This window comes from Hibiscus syriacus, unplaced genomic scaffold, assembly GCF_006381635.1.
Source record: "Hibiscus syriacus cultivar Baekdansim isolate YM2019G1 unplaced genomic scaffold, ASM638163v2 tig00111234_pilon, whole genome shotgun sequence".
Classification (NCBI taxonomy): domain Eukaryota; kingdom Viridiplantae; phylum Streptophyta; class Magnoliopsida; order Malvales; family Malvaceae; genus Hibiscus; species Hibiscus syriacus.
The window spans coordinates 1007993-1024773 of record NW_024063028.1 but is presented as its reverse complement, the minus strand read 5'-3'; the positions used below and the strand labels follow the sequence as shown (position 1 = coordinate 1024773).

General features: G+C 36.5%; 5 protein-coding genes across 6 annotated transcripts; 4 read left to right on the top strand and 1 right to left on the bottom strand.

Moving 5' to 3' along the window:
• Positions 1-1092: 1092 nt before the first annotated feature.
• On the bottom strand, positions 1093-5826 carry LOC120156595 (tubulin--tyrosine ligase-like protein 12). Its single transcript, XM_039167893.1, is given in 17 exon segments — positions 1093-1337; positions 1485-1642; positions 1772-1841; positions 1985-2059; positions 2184-2431; positions 2434-2506; positions 2690-2847; positions 3101-3266; positions 3366-3507; positions 3690-3797; positions 4013-4184; positions 4187-4268; positions 4359-4484; positions 4576-4792; positions 4878-5002; positions 5097-5342; positions 5436-5826. Coding segments are annotated over 17 exon segments (2607 nt in total). The 5' UTR covers positions 5727-5826; the 3' UTR covers positions 1093-1187.
• A 1631-nt stretch (positions 5827-7457) lies between these two features.
• Positions 7458-9022, top strand: LOC120156596. Its single transcript, XM_039167894.1, has 2 exons — positions 7458-8061; positions 8481-9022. Exons 1-2 carry the CDS (start codon positions 7781-7783, stop codon positions 8902-8904), a joined length of 705 nt encoding a protein of 234 aa, XP_039023825.1. The 5' UTR covers positions 7458-7780; the 3' UTR covers positions 8905-9022.
• A 782-nt stretch (positions 9023-9804) lies between these two features.
• LOC120156599 lies at positions 9805-13168 on the top strand. Its single transcript, XM_039167897.1, has 2 exons — positions 9805-9817; positions 12432-13168. Exon 2 carries the CDS (start codon positions 12681-12683, stop codon positions 13146-13148), a length of 468 nt encoding a protein of 155 aa, XP_039023828.1. The 5' UTR covers positions 9805-9817; positions 12432-12680; the 3' UTR covers positions 13149-13168.
• On the top strand, positions 10196-12187 carry LOC120156598. Of its 2 annotated transcripts, none has more exons than XM_039167896.1 (6): positions 10196-10348; positions 10450-10597; positions 10730-10882; positions 11015-11190; positions 11585-11709; positions 11950-12187. In XM_039167896.1, the coding sequence occupies exons 2-5, from the start codon at positions 10466-10468 to the stop codon at positions 11688-11690; spliced, it is 567 nt and encodes a 188-aa protein (XP_039023827.1). In that variant the 5' UTR covers positions 10196-10348; positions 10450-10465; the 3' UTR covers positions 11691-11709; positions 11950-12187. The 2 variants fall into 2 exon arrangements, with proteins under 2 accessions (XP_039023827.1, XP_039023826.1); XM_039167895.1 differs by having other exon boundaries at positions 11953-12183.
• Positions 13169-14340: 1172 nt separating the features above from the next.
• On the top strand, positions 14341-16432 carry LOC120156616. Its single transcript, XM_039167917.1, has 9 exons — positions 14341-14483; positions 14603-14813; positions 14913-14965; positions 15356-15392; positions 15472-15537; positions 15710-15814; positions 15914-16064; positions 16159-16235; positions 16312-16432. The coding sequence occupies exons 1-9, from the start codon at positions 14383-14385 to the stop codon at positions 16387-16389; spliced, it is 879 nt and encodes a 292-aa protein (XP_039023848.1). The 5' UTR covers positions 14341-14382; the 3' UTR covers positions 16390-16432.
• The last annotated feature ends 349 nt before the right edge of the window (positions 16433-16781 follow it).

The window sequence follows — 16781 nt, the reverse complement described above, 5'->3', positions numbered from 1 at the left end:
GAGGTTAGGGTTTTTACTATTATTTCTTCTGAAAATGACTAAAAAGAGGAGTATGAATTTATCTACTTCCATGGCGTTGGAAGAAATAAAAGAACCGGTCAACAATTTAAAAACTCATATAAAACGTCATGTCATGACAGGTTATAATATTAGAGTAAGAAAACGATTGAGTGATTAAAAAAATTTAATGTATAAAGTTTAGTGATTAAGTTGAAAAAACCAAAAGTACGTTGAGCAAAATAGGAGAGAAAATAAAGTTTAGTGATGAATGATATCGTTAACCCCAATTAAAAAGAAAATATATGCATTTTATTTTAAAATGATAGATTACGATTCAAACTAATATTCAATTAATCGATTTTTTATAGTGAAATACCAAAATTGGGAAGAAGTGTACAATATTCGATCTTCAAAATTCAAATCAAGGTTATTATTATATAAAAAAAATTATTTTTCAGGTGAACTACCAAAGACATTGAGTTAGTATTCAGTAGGCATATTAACTTTGCTTTTTAAGCTACCAAAGAGAAGATTACGATAAGGGCCCCACTTTAGGTTTTGACTCCCCTATTAAATGCTAAATTTAAGTTTTAGCCCTTTCAAGTTTTATCAAATTTAAATTAATATATTGATAAATTTGCGTCTTAACCTCCTCAAAATATCGATTTTATGATTTAATCTCTTATAAATTACTAATATAATAATACAAACACATCTTGATACCTCATAAATGTCTAATTCAATATCAACCCCATGTGTGGGGGGGGGGGGGACGTCAAATTCAGTCGCTATATCTAAGACGTGAAAAATCAAAGTTACATTTGAAACGTATCTTGTATATTAGTTTCAATCTATTCCATCAGACTTCAATTGAAAAATAAACACCAAGTTTAACTATATTTAATTTGCAATTTCGGACATCTGTTGTGGCAAATTCTGCATTATACCCTATTGTTGCATAATCCGATCGACGAACCACCTTCGATCGGATCATTCCCTAGCCATCGAATCATGGTATGGTATAGTTGAAACCGTGGGTTCATGTGCAAGGTTTAAAGATATGTAAGATGCAATATTTGTTGCACACATCAGAAATAAATAGTTTCGTTTAGAAAGAGACCACAAACTCAAAATCAAAGAAGCCGTCCTGACTTCGAATCGGTTCACCCCGTTTCAATATAGTCAAATTACAATTGGCTTACATGAACAGTTTCATTCAAGAAGAGACAACCAAACACAAGATTGAAGAAGTCACGACCTCGAACTGTTTCACCCCCTCCGATTATCGCTTCGGTGTCGTACTTGCATGCTCTCCCACAGTCGGGACAGTACGTAACCTGCATAAAAATTGGCATATCCGGTTGGGAAAAGAGGATTACAATCATCGGGTGAGAAGATCACCAGTAATCAATAAAAGCAATTTATGCCTTATTCAGTCATGAAACAGAACATAGAATGGATGGATGTAATTTTCAATAACAAACCTCCAATAACTTAGGTTGGAAAGAGGCATCAAGCATTACATCCACACCATACATGGCCCTAGACTTCGGATCATGCATCTCTGGATGTACTGATGCTGCTGACTCGAAGACGGATCTGATCATGCTTTTTACTCTCTGGTGGATGTCGAGCCATTTAACTGTAACAAACACGTAAACCATCAATAAAGAAACGACTCTAGGTTGCTTCCAAACTGTGTACATTCATTTTGTTCAAGGGAAAGCCAATATGGGGGGGGGGGGAGCACAAATTCAGCAAGCACATATACCTCGATGCTCCTTCTCAAACTCCATAACAAATTCTGGTGTGTTCATGTGATTCAACCTCCGACCATAGTTCTGAAAGTCGTAGAATAATTAAATTACTAGATGTAAAAATATGAAGGTTACGTTAAACTCCACAAGAACTGCATTAATTTAATGGGAAAGCATAAAATATATGTACTCTATTCAAGATGTCAAAAGAAACTGCCTCCACATACCATAACAGTGAAGTGTGTCTCGTACTCGAAAAGACTATGCTTCTCAAGGGTATACAGGTTGTTTGCCAGTCGGACCTGAAATTAACAGGAAATCTAAATAAGGTATTTTAATAGCAGAAAATATTTAAACAAGAAAAGACCTCTAAAGGAAACTCATTATATTTATGGCATCTCAGTTAGACAACAGAATGTGCATTACCCAGAAGATATCTGAAAGGAAGATCTCCAAAGGGTTTATACTGCGAACGAGTACGATATAACGTAGATCAAACTTTTTTCCTAGAAACAGAGCAGGATGCTCAATGTACTTTTGGCATATTTTCGGACCAGTTTCCATGAGACGAATAATAGCAGATAAATTATCAGTTACAGTTGTATCAATTGTTCGTGCCATGTTCCAAGGTTTTAAGATCCATAGATTGTTGCGCCCATCTCTCTCGCGCAGAAATAATCACCAATGAGTTGAGATAGATGTGTTTCAAGATTATAAGTAGGTTGCATCCATCCGGGAGATCCCTGCGCCTATTGCAAGGAAAGAAGAGGTTATCTTCATATCAAGTTTTAAAACGATCGGAAGAAATATGATTGTCATTGAAAAAACAAGCCAGCAGTTTAGTATCGTGATAAGTAAAAGAAAAATTTTGATTCTTGAAAACAGGGTCTAGCTGCAACCATTAATATGTAAAATAAGTTGGCAATCTCAACCTTTTGTATAGTATCTGCCAAATGATGTTTCATCACGACACAAGCCTCAAAAGGAAATTGATTTACGTATTGTTGGTCTGTTATTCCCACAGCCTTTTTCATCTCTTCATCTATCTGCATACTTGTCCATATAATATCTGCATCCTTTGGCTCATTTGCTGCTAGCATTAACAAGAATAAAAAATCCCAGATAAGAAAGAGTACTGAATCCAACAAATACAAACTCCGGTATATTCAATGTGCAACAGATTTCAGATATGCCGCATAAGAATTGACATTTACTTCCCTTTTAATAAATAAAATGTCTAAATTGCTTTAAATAATTCTCATCGGATACTAATGTTTCAGAGGGAAAAAAAGGGTCGAATGCAAAATGAAAAAACTTTGCCCTGCAAGGAAAATAGCACATACTGATGACAAATTCTGGCCGTGTCAAAAATTCTTCAACCTGCGGTATGTCGGTGTAAACACGTAATGCACTCCCATCAATGCGACGCACAACACTAGGGGCAGAAGAATTTACTGGTAGAGAAGGTAAACTTTTTGATTGCAAGTTATTGAAATGCTTCTCATATTCCTGCATAAAGTGATGTGAATTACTAAGAATCCAAGAAGCAGAGCGGCGGACCACAGTTTAAATGGAAACAGAGGTAATTCAATCAACAGAATAAAATACCTGGATAAAATAAAGCTGAGGCGTGTGAAACCAAGCTGTGAGTCTGGCAGAACGCTGCTTGTCCTCACCAATACCAAAGAGATAATCACGAGTGCACTCATCACCTTTCTTAACATTCTGGAATGGCCATAATATTGAGAAACTGAGAGAGGAAGTTAACATGTGTCATGACTCTGCATGAATGGATCTCAATTGAAAGAGTAGAAAAGTTACACTACAAGAACGGATAGCACGGATGAATGAACATGTGGAGGCAAGCACCTCCGAGTGTAAATTTTATACACAATATATAACTAAAAAACTACTGAACACAGTACAAAGTACCTCACTGCTGATGCCAGGTTCCCCTCTGGCATGAAGAGAAAGGGAGCCACTCTGAAATTTGGTTCATCACTATGCCGCAAAGCTGAACCGAGTTCATCCATAACATACCTGTGAAAGAACTTAGAACTTAAATATTTTCATGATAATTGAATATAATGAATTCACAAACATCTTAGAAATGATGATTGCAAGCAGATGCTTGCGGCTTTTAATGTTTAAGCCTAGACTAAATACTGATGATAGCTTCCAAGAATTCAATAAATGATAAAAAAAATTGTCGGAGGTACAGAAGCAAGTAAAAATATCAATGTAAAAGTACATACCACACAGGAGTTTCATCGAGCTTTTCCTCATCTGCAAGTCTATAAGTCATTAAATATAACCACATTGCATTAAGAACACGATCAACAAGAGGTTCTCCGGCAGTCCATTCAGGCAGACGAGGCTGAAGCATTGAATCAACAACATGCTTTTCAGCTTCTAAGATTTTGGATCATCAACACCGTTCAGCAAGGAAAGAGTGGGAAGAGATTCAAGGATTTCCACAGCACTATCTCCAAGTGGGCCAGGTATATCCACCTGTAAGAACAATTGATATAAGAGGAAATAAAACGTTCCAACTGCCTCACACCTTTGTAGCATCAAAGCGACGTTTCCCAACAAACATACCTCTAAAGATTGTAGGCAATAAAAGGCCTTCAAGAGTCCAAACAAATCACTGACTGAATTTTCTTCAATCGGATTGCCACGAATGTTCAAATACGAAAGATTTGGCATCTCAAAAGGAGAAAAAGCCTGAAAACAGAAAAGCAGAACCGTATCACATCTTATTTCCACATTATGATTAAATTCGGAAACGAAAGGGAAAACACTATGTATATTACACCTTATTGATCAGACTATGGATGCCTCTATTCGAAAGATCAAGTGAGGTCACACTTTGCAAAGGAAGGTCTCCCAGATGACCACTTCCAGGATTATCCTTCCCATAAACATCAGCACAAAACCCCAATGCCCACACTCCAAAATTGCGGGTAAAACGAGAGTTATAGATTTCAAGTTTCAGACATCCTCGAAGAATTGCATCTTCCATACCACAATCACTATAAACAGGAACAGATACTCAATACAACCCCAATTAACAGTAACTTAAACAGTTTAATCTTCAAGTGAGAACAAGAAAAAAACCTTTTTGCAATAACTGGGTTATTGTTCAGCCAAAGACCCTTTAAATTCTTAAACTTAGTGACTTCCTCGACAATTTTCTCCCGGTTATCGAGCTTGTTCCCGCACAAGCTGAGAGCCAACAAATCCTGCAATCAAAACAGAACAAATACATAAGCCAAAAAAGATTTCAGACAGAAACGAGAGAATATGTAAAGTAAGATAAAACGGTGGTTTAAAAACCGGAAATTTAGTGGATAAATCGAGAGAAAGGAGGGTGGTGTCGTCAAGTCCAAGCTCCTCTAGCTCCAACCATCTCACAAATCCATCTCCACTCTCTTTCGCATTTCGAATTTCGCTCTCCAAAGCTTCCTCCACCGTCATTTTCCCGCCACATTCAACCGCTTGTTCTAAACCGCCGTCATCGTCATCGCCTTCCACGCACATTAGAGCAGCCATCCTCTGCGCAAGCCCCGGGACCTCCTGCAACTGTAAACCAATAACAAAACACCACGTATCACATAAAAGAACTTTACTGGAATTCTGGGTTTGTGTTTTTTTTAAAGCAAAAAGAAACTGAACCTGTTTATAGGCGTCTGAGGCTCGAAATGTCCAGGCGTGGTCGATGAGGAAAACATTGGAGTCTTTCGCCATGGTTTCGGAAGTTAATAATAACCGTCTCTGACGACCATCCTCGCAAGGTTCGATCTCGAAGTGAGCTCCACCGTCAAACGTTTCAGATGTTAGCTTCTGGAACAGTTTGAAATGGAGTGATCGGGGCAGCCCCGATGCTGCTAGGAGCAGACCGTGGACTTTCACGAAGTCCTCGTAAGTCGCGATTCTGCTGCCATTACTTGCAGTTGCGACCGACATTAGTGAAAGATGGCAACAAAAATGATGCAGAACGAGGATTTAGGATTTTAGGATGAAGGGTTTTTGCAGTTGGATTCGGTTGTTCGAGGGTTTTAAGGTTGATGACAGACCAAAATAATGCTACGGTATTGTTTCCGTATGAAGCCCAACAAAAATCTCCATTGGACCGAGCTAATTTATCTTAGGGTATCACTCAAACTGTTGAAAGATTTCAATTTGACCATTGACTTATTATTATTATTATCAAAATAATAATATAAAGTAAGTACAAAATAGTATCTGTTCAACGATAACTCTCAATCAATTGACATTGAAAGCTCGTACTCCTAATATTCTTGATGTTCGAATATGAGATTTCAAGAAATAACAACAATCTATTTACCACCGAGGTTACAAATTCATGTAATCATTGGCTTATTAATTTTTTTCAATCAAGTATTAATGATGTTAATTAATTCACTTATTGTTAATATTTAATGAAAAATAATATAATATTTAAAAAGTAATGTAATTACATAATTCATCTTTGTTATTTACATAAATTCAATAAATCAATTAAAAAAATTGTTGTTTAACAGATGTTTTTCTTGTCGTTATATGAAACTCCCTCAAAATTATTTTTTGCTATTGTTTTACGTACTTTTATTTTTTCGTTATTTAAGATTTATACTGATCGAACTCATAGAGTAATTTTAGTGATACGAGAAAATGTTTTTATTCTTAAAGAATTAAAGTTCGATCAATTATATCTTGGGTAAACAAATACTACTTTATTGGATTATTTTAATAAAAAAATCTGCCCATTTTGATTTTGGGCCTCAGTCGTTTGAGTGGGGTTGGCCCAGGTGTTTCCGGGCCTTTCCCCGTCCTTTCTGTACCATATTCTCTTCCAATAATGAAAGTTTATGTTGTTTTTTTTTTAAAAAAAAAAAAAGAAGCAATTGATTAAACGTGACGATGGGCATCGCAGGAAGCAGTCAACCAAAACCAAGGACAACGTTGTCTACAAGAAAGTCCTACCTAGGGATGTACATTGAACTTGAATTCAATGAATTTTGATTCGACTCGATCGAGTTTTATTTTTTTTTAAAATTAGTTTGAATTGGGTCGGATTGGATTTTGTTAAAAGTGATATTTAGGTTGGGTCAGATTTGAGTTTTGGATGAAAAATATTTGACCCGATTTGGTCCAAAAAAATATAATTTTACCATATATATTTAATTTAGCTGACCCTTATTGCCATATGTAATGTGGTAAGGAGAGGTAGGATAGTAAACTGCCCACAACGTTAGGTTAAGAGCAGTTTCCGTAGGATATCTCCGAATTATGAAATGCCTTCCATTGGACTCAATCCCACGACCCCAAGGATAAAAGCCTTGTGTTCTACCAACTGAGCTGGATGGTCATTTCTTTACTATATATATTTAAGAATAATATAATAATACTCATCTATATATTATATTTTTAATTAAATTATTATTTTTATTGAACAAAAATAATAATTTTTTATTATTTCAGGTCAGATTAGATCGAATTTAAATTTTATTTTAAAAAATAAATCGAATTCGAATTGAATGAAAAATATATATTTTTTAAATCGGATCGAATGAAGAATATATTTTTTTTTGTCGGATAGGCTGAAAGCCAATCCATGCCCATCCCTAGACTCCTACGCCGCTCCCTTTATTTCTTGATTCCTACACAAACCAAAATATCTCTATCCAATCTTATTTGCTCATCTGTTTTCTTCTTTCTTCTATCTTACAATTTTCAACAACAAAAAAAGAAAGGAATTTCCCATCAGGATAAGGCTTCCCCATCTTCGTTTATTCGATTCAGTATTCAACCATTTCAGAGTCTAGTAATATAATACATAAGAAATTCAAAGTAACCCTCTTTTTTTTTTTTTTATCTCTACATTTTATCAACAATGTAGGAAATATCGCCTCCCCATGTGCACTTCACCAGATAATTGATGTATCCACTGCTTTTACTAACTCCCTTTACTTCATCTGCTACTTTCGTTTTCTCAGACGGTGTCGTTTGTTTTCGAAATGAATGATGATTCTAGTTCAGTGGGATCCTCTGGGTTTATCCACGGGATGCAGCGTATCTCGGTTCACGATTCGCCGGAGGATCCGGGGAGGTTTTCGTCGGAAGTGGATAGAGAAGATGATGATTTGGGGTCTTGTAGTTCGTCGTCGATCGGAAGGAACAGTGATGTTTCCGGTGAATCATCATCGGACGGTGAAGATTCAGCGGAGGCTGAAGTGGAAAGCCAGCTTAAAGAACCCTTGGATTCCATGGATGCTCTAGTGGATGCTTTGCCTATGAGGTATTTTTTTTAAGAAAGAAACCAAGCCCACAAATTTTGTGGACTTATACTTTCTGGGTTTTGATCTAGTAATGATTCTATGTTGATGGATTTTATTAAAATTATGTAAGAAAGTTTAGGGGAATGGTTAGGGTTTATTGTGAGATTGATTCAACTTAGCGATAATCTGCTGATGCACTTGTAAATTAAACTATCTGACCACAAATCACTGCTTGAAATTGCATGCTTTGTTAATCTAATGCTGTTAAAGCATCCCGGGATAATGTAAATTCATCTTTGAAGATTAGGAGCTCCTATTTTTCCTAGCAAGCATTGCTTGTATCTCGGGAAAATGTTTTCTGAGAAGGATTTCTGTGATTTTGTATGCTTCATCAGTTTAGTGCTTCAATTTCTTACTGTTGTAGTTTTCCTTATTTCAGAAGAGGCATATCCAACTTTTATACTGGCAGATCAAAGTCCTTCACAAGTCTAGCCGATGCAGCTGCTGCTCCATCCGTTAAAGATTTCGCCAAGCCGGAGGATCCTTATAACAGGAAACGCAAGAACTTATTAGCTCATGGTTATTTTCTGGGGGAAAATCGCAACCGAAGTTCAATGGCTCTTCGAGCTATTGCGAGCACCTCCGACTTCAACTCGATTTCATCATCACCGTCCAGCTGCCTTCCACCTCTGCATCCACAGTATAAAAAATCAACTGCCATCAGATCATCATCGCCGACTTCTCGACCGAACCCTCCTTGTCGGTCTTTCTCGTTATCTGATCTACAGTATGCTGATGCTTCAACTCCTAACATAGCTGGTTTGGCTGTTCATAGTGGCAACAATGACAACAAACCGTGTTGAACTCAACCAAAGCTCCGCATTCGAAATTATGAAACTGGAAATACCCTAATGGCATTGATCTTTGAGAATGGAAACCGTCACCTCCCTGTTTCCTACTTTGATCAAATGGTTTAACTTGAATTTGTAGGTGTACCATGGCCATGCATTTTGAGAAGTAATCCCTGCAGCTGTATTGTATTTCTCCAATTCTCTTGTTTGCTTTGAGATAATAATGAGACTGCTTTGTTGTATAGTACAAGAACTAAAATACATTCTCTTCCTAAGCAGCAAACGTTGACCACCTTCTTATTTCTCAGTGATATCTATGCTGGCTACCGGACCGGGGTCACTATGTTACTGTGTTAGTTCAGTGATGGTTATAGTACAATGATCAGTGCTTTAGAGTGGCTTGAATCTTGGTGATTGATTTCCTGGGATTCTTAGTTAAGGTCATCCTTATGGTTCTTGATCTTTGTCATTTGTGAGGTTAAAGTTATTTTTTCTTATTTGTAGTTCTAAATTATGAATATATTATATTAATGGGTAAACTAAACTTTAGTATTTTAATCGGCAATATTATTAAATTTTAAAATGCATTAATTTTAGTTAAATTGAAGGTATGATAGTTTGATACTTATAAAAAAAGTCACCCATTTCACTCATTTTAAATATCGTCGAAAATCGTCACTTTTTGTTTTTTTTGTTTTGCCACCCTAAATAAGATGATGTTGAATTTTTAGATGATTTTTGTCGATTTTGAATGAATTTTCTGAAAAATCAATTTAAAGAGAAGAAATATGAATAAAATATGAATGTTTTGATATCAGTTATTCACAAATGATAACCTGTGATGAATGTCAATTAATCGATAACGATGACAAAAAGAGTTGATAATTGTCTGCATGAATTGAAAGGATATACAAATTAAAATCATGTTTCGTTAAATGAAATATTTCAAAGTTTAATGATAAAATTGATATACAAAATAGAATTTACGAAAAAGAAAAAACGGTTACATTATCATATTGTTAAAAATTTAATGACTAAATACTTGTATTACAATTTTTAAAAATTAAGGATAAAATCTCTAAAATGAGACTAATTCGAACCGATATCTACAATTGAGGACCTGTAAAGTACTTTCACCGGAAATAGTGCTACGAATCAATAGCACTGGATCAGGGCCTTATGCATCTATGAATCCTGGTGGTCCCTGATGAACTGAAATCGAATACGGTGGATCTTGGCCCAAGCTCAAACCAGAGGAGGAATAAAAGAACAAGTATTCACAGACAGATAAGGCCAAATCATAAGAAATTCATAAGAAGACGACCTCAAAATCTCCTTCATTAAAATTGCCGAAGTATTGCAGAAAGCGGACCCGAAAACATTTGACAAAATATCCCCTTCATCCCAAAATCTTATGTATTCACTTTTTATAGTATAATCCTACCTTATCTTATAGGTAAGTATACTTTCAACTCAGAACTTTTATGTACTGAAAGTCCCACTGTGAGTTAAATTTGTCTTTCATCGTCTGGGTTCCCTTGGGAACTGATTTTTCAGTTTTGGTGGGTCGGAAATGGATCCGGCGCCTAATGGTGAAGAACCCACTTCCTGGGATGAATTATATAACATAAATTTGATTCCATCTGAACTGTTCCTCAAATTCAGAAAAGAAATTCAGGGGTTGCGAGTTGGTGTCAATTTGGAGGTTATTTTTCTTTGCTTTTTTTACAGTCTTGGATTGCTCCTTTCATAGAATATGCTATTGAATTCTCCTTATCCTGTAGAGATTGTTGTTGTTTTTGACCTGTCGAGTGTTTACATCTTAGTTTTGATTCAGTTCTACAATGCCCCCATCAATGATTTCCAAACTAAGCTTGTGCTGAAGCCTTTATCCCCTGAACGGAGGTGGAAGTTTGCTTATGAGCCTTTACATCAAGATGTTCGACTTCTTTCGAAAAAGATTCCTGTTACGAAATTTCTTAATCTCCAGGTTTGGTCTTTGTGCTTTATCTTTTTGGCTTTGGCAGACCAGATGAACTTTACTGGTAGTGATGGAATGTATTCATGTTGTTGGTAACTTTATTTGTTCCCTGTGCATTACTTGCCTATATTTTGGAAATAGGTTGGGATAGGCCATAATTTCAAGATGAATGCAACTGGATGGAAATGGAAACTCACCACCTGTTTGGGTGGAGATGGAGTTTCTCGGATTCGGAATAAGACAACACTTGGTTTGGTTCCTGGACTGGATTTTCGATTTGGGTGGAGGGCGGATTATGTTCTACCGGAAGCTACAGGGTAAGTTCCTTTTTGTTCTTTGGATGTTGTATTTAAGAATGTTATGTGGCAATGGAGGAAGCGTTAAGCTCATGTATGGTAGAAGTTTTGTCTTTGATGTTAGCTTTCCGAATCGTCCCCTATAATTTGTTGAATACTTTGCAGGTTGTTTCCTTGGTGTTGTACCCAAGTCAATAGCTATGGACTCCTGATGATAGAATGTTCATTGATGTTATAACTCATATGCTTTAAAAACAACTTGGAATATATGAAATGTGTTATTGTTATGCTTCTTCTTCTTGTTAATAGTGTCATTTTGTTTCTCTAGAATTTTTTTATTCAGTAATTCATTATATTCCTTCTTTTACCAGTGGTGATTATTTGTAGCTTAACATTAGTATCTTGAATTTAACAGAGCTCTTGGTACCGATGAACCATTGTTCAACTTGAACTCAGGGCGGTTGCAAGCATCATTAGATAGAGTTGAGGCCATTGTGACTCATTCGTCTGATCCGTCTTGATCAGTTGTCAACACATCAGGTATGATTATCTCGACCTTTTTTGGAGCATTTAAGATCGACTTTTAACACACTTTAACTGACTTTTGACATCTGCATTTTTACCTATGCTATCTGTCTGCCTCTAACATGCTTCATTTCACATTAGAATGACGAGTCATATTTCACAACAGACCCTCATCGTGTTTCTTTCCTGCATTTAGATTCAGATGAACAATAATTTTTTTATAACAGTTTTCTTTCCAAAAACTTCAAATCTTAGCAGGGCCAGCTTGAACTGAAACTGAATGAAGGTACACTTACTATACGAATGTTGTGGCTCTTCCATATAGCATTAAGTAGCCGGTGCTTGAAGAAACCTGAATTTCAAATTCAAAGATTGTCCTCAAAATTCAAGCATGTTCATGTATGAAGTTGGCTCTGTTATGCTCCTTTTATTTCCTTTATCCCAACTTCCATTCATATGTTAATTACTTCTATCGGGGAGTCTCCCCGTGAAATTACTGGTAAATCAGGTTATTTTTACTGTTTGAGATTATTCAAATGTTTGCAATTAGTAACTAGTGGTGCAACATTATTAGTTTGGGTTTCTTTCTTTCTTTCTTCATATGTGATTGTCCCTCTCAATAATACGTCTTGGACTGCAATCATTTTTATATTCGAATGAGTCGATAGACTTTGAAATTTGAAAGCCAAATACTGTATTAGAATCTTTCTTTTTGAACGTTTTGAAACCATGTAGAGGGAAACATCATCAAACGAGGTTAAAAGTGTGGACCCTCTCCACGTAGTCGTTTAACCTTTGAATCCTGCAACGGCCATCTACAACACTCGTTATATATAACATTTCAAATCCTTCACTTTCTTCAAGACTCCATAGACTTCCTCTAAGCTCAGAAGATCCTTTTCCTTCCCAAATCTCCTCCTTTCCTTCTTAAACTTCATTCTCTTCACCCTCTCTGCATCCTCCATTGCTCCCATTATCGTCCTTAAATGGCCACCGACTTCACTCGGTTTTGCTTTCCTCATGGTCTCCTCCATCTCCCTCCTCTCCTCTTTTGTAGGTTTATACTCTCAGTTAGCACGCTTCTGCTTCATAACCCACATTTCACTTCCCGTTGCCTCATACTGTCTTTGTTCACCCAAGATAAATCGAGCATATCGATGCTGAAAACCCCTTTGGATGTTAAAGAAGCGAAGCCGTTGGTGAGAGTGGAGTGTGGGGTTTTAATGGCGATGTTGGTGATGCAGTTGCTGGTCTTGGCGCTGTCCTGCGCGGTGCATCATTGTTGGGTGAGGGAATATGAAGGATTAGAAGCCGAGAGAGAGTCGACCGCAAAGAAACAGAGCAGGAGGTTGCAGAGAGTGCAAGAGGAATCGATGGCAAACGCGGCGAGGATTGCCGAGTTTAAAGCTAAGGAGTTTGATGAGAAGATGAAGAGCAAGTATTGCCAGGGGTGAAAACTGATTTTGAGGGCTGATAGGAATACATGTATTCGTGTTGGTTTCTTGCCGGGGGCCACTGCTGTGGTGGCGCCATCGGAGTTGTTGTAGAGAACCTCTTAGTTTAGCTGCTGAAAAAATTAATGTACAGCTTAATAAAAAACCAAACAGAATTATATACAGCAGGGGAACCTAAAGGAAGCAACAAGAAGTAGCCATCAAAGGCCTCAATTCAAACAAATTCTCTCATTAACAAGCCCTTCCCTATCCTTGAAACGAATTCTAATGAGCTCCTTTAGACGAGCAACAATATCAAGTGCAGAGCAGTCTCTATTCTGAAAAAATCTCTCAAAATCAAAGAAACGACGAATTCATTTCAGCACAAGGGACAATAATGAGTCCCCCCTGAATCTGCCAGCCGAAGTTTACTCCGATTTCAAACTCATAACACCTCTAGTCCACTGACACATATCGCTTTCTAAATTACAAATCACGTTGGAAGAACATGTGATCACGAGATCCCATTCTTTCAAGTAAATTTTGGATGAACTAAAAGTGATCGTATCTAATTATATTTGTCTTCTCTTCTGAAAAGGGAAGAAGAAAAATAATAAATAATATACCTCAATCGGCAAAATCGGTGGAATAATGCATCGGGAAAAAAATCATGGAATAATGCAGTCCATTAATTATTATTTTCATTTGAGGTGATTGTTACAGTGATCCACGAGGTCGCCGGTTGTTCCGAACGATTAATATAGGTTCTCATGCACTCCGAACGACCTACATAAGTCGCACAGTGTGCCCTCGGCTAAAAGCATAAATACCGATATAGATAATATTTTTTACTTAGAGAAATTAACGTAGGTCGTTTAAAAGACATGATAACCTATAAAACATTATAGCATTCACTCCATATTAACAAATAATCCTTCAACTGCAGTATCTAAACAAAAATAAATTTTCAACGTATTATTCTACAGATTTTTCCCTGCCCAATCAATTGACCTTAATGCCACATCACAGATCATCCACGTGTCAAAATCTCCACCCACGTCTACTGTTTCACAAAATTTCATCTTATCCACTCTTTGAATGGCCCCCACTTCCAACGCGCGTCGCCGTCTTCGCTTCCTTCTCCTTTTGCATTTTACTAATATTTTTCACATTTTTCCCAATTTTCAAATAAGGAAAACACCATATATATTTTCCGAGAATTTTAAATTTTCCCGGAAAAAATTTTAGCTCTGCCATGTCAACCGTCTCGGTTTACAGAACTGAATTCCTTACTTTCTCTTCTCATGGATCCAACCCCCGCCACAAACTTCAAAGACTCTCCCTTTCTCCCACCGTGTGAGTTATATATATATATATATATATATATTTGGATTTTCAGTTTCTTTTGAAAAAAATAAATGTTTCTGCATCGTACTTTTTAGATATTTAATGACTTCTTTTGTATGATTGATTAGAAAAATGGATTCTAAATCATTCGAAAAGGTGAAAAAGGAGGAACTTTCGATACAGCTGCATACGTCGTCAATTCCTCAAATTGAAAACCCAAGGCCCTCTAATCTCAGGTTTGATCGGCTGCAACCGTCGGAACAGGAGCTGGATCAAGATCAAAGATTAGAATTCGGAAGATTCGTTGCAAGAGAGGCTGTTCTTGATGAAGAATTCTGGGTATACCCTTTTTTAACCTTAATTATTTTACTTCCTTTTTATTTGATCAAATTGTCCCTTTTGATGCTAATGAAAATTTTGTTTTGATTTTTGTAATAGACAGCAGCATGGCTGAGAGCAGAAACTCACTGGGAGGATCGACCAGGTGAAAGGTAAGGATTCAATTTCTTCAAGTAATGGGAATAATATTTTTTTGTTGTTGCCATTTTTGGACTTATCTTAAGAAATTAACCATTGAGTCCTAATTTGATAGCTATTTATGGTATAGAGATAGTGATGCAGAGGAGTGGCTCTTTTCTGCAAAGAAACAAAAATTTGACCAAACAGTGGAAATATTTATTTGGTGTGAGTTAATTGTTTCGAAGTTTTACTGCTGAAAGTCTATCAGGTTTAGGAGAAGATATAATTCTATTAAGACGTTGACAATGGATTTGATTCAATTCCCACTCTTACGAATTCAGCATTCTCGAATAGATACTTTTCTTCTTTTGCTAATGTGCATACATCGATACTCCTGATTTTTGCTATTCCTGATTATATAGATACGTCGATAGCTTCAAAAGGCAATTTGCTGAGCAGGTAGGAGAGATTAGTTTTCTTCACTTAATTGATTGAAATTTGATCACATGTATGCTTAGAAAGTTTCCTTACCTTGTAGGAGTTCAATGCCATAAAAAGGCGATACAGCGGGCAACATGGGCGGACATATACTTGTGTTGTCACGGTATGATGTTCTTACAGGACATCTTTTCCCAGATTCTTATTGCTTTTTATATGTTTGTTATCTCTTTCGGGGTGAGGATTATGATCTCTATTTCAATCCAGTTACTCGGATACATAAAGCACCTGTGTTATGTTGTCATTTTCTTTAGATGACGTGTCTTTCTAATTATCAGGTTAGGAAGGAGGAGAGGAATATCAAGCGCACAGTGCTGAAAAGTGTGGTCGGAACCCTTGATTTCAGCTTTCGACATTTGTTGCATGGAGAGTCTTTTCCCGGGGTATCGTCCACATTCTTTTTATTCAAACTGCTTTCTTCTTTCGTTGATCTAGGTAAATAGGTTATGTGTTAAGATACTCGTGAATCTAACCTCTTGCAGGAACGAGAAAAGCATATGTTCTGCGGCATCAGCAGGACAAACCTGAATAAATATGTTTATGTTTCCAACTTATGTGTGGCAAAATCAGCCCGTCGACAGAGCATTGCTAGCAATATGTTGTATTTTGTTATCGAATCAGCGAGATTAAAGGGTAGAAAATTACAAACTTTTCCTTTATATGCACCTCATCTAATGCAACAAACAGTAGGAAAAATTCGCTTTCTAAGTTGGTCATTTGGCTGCAGGTGTGGAACCAGTTTACGTGCATGTTCATAGAGACAACGAGCCTGCTATTGAACTGTACGAAAAGATTGGTTTCGAGGTAATACCATTTAATTCGCTCGAATTTTACTCTCTCTGATTTCGTTCTGATATATACATTTTGCATTCATCATCAGATGATTGAAATGGCAAACTCTCAATTGTTAAAGCAGCAGATGTACTTGCTTTGTTTTAAGACAAAAAATTCGTGTTGAAACACAAATACAGGATTTCTTTTTCTCTCTTTTTGAATGAAAAGAAGAAACCCTTTACATACAGCTTCGTAATCCTGTGAGGTTTTTGAATGATTGGAAATGGGGAAATATTAGATTTAGTCCCCCAAGATTGTAATCCCCTGCCATTACTGCTCAGGGGAGTTTCTGTATGCTTGTATCCAAATTGAAAATTGTAAATGCCATGGATTTCTTTCATGCTTCCTCTTTTATGTTTTATGTTAAAAATACGATTGAGTTGAATTCATCGTGATTAAAGGGTGTGTTGTTCTCTCCAAAGATCATGAATATATACTATCTTGTAACGTGAAATTTTTACAAATTAAATAATTGAAAAATCAGTTAACAAATTAATATATTAATTAGGTCATCAA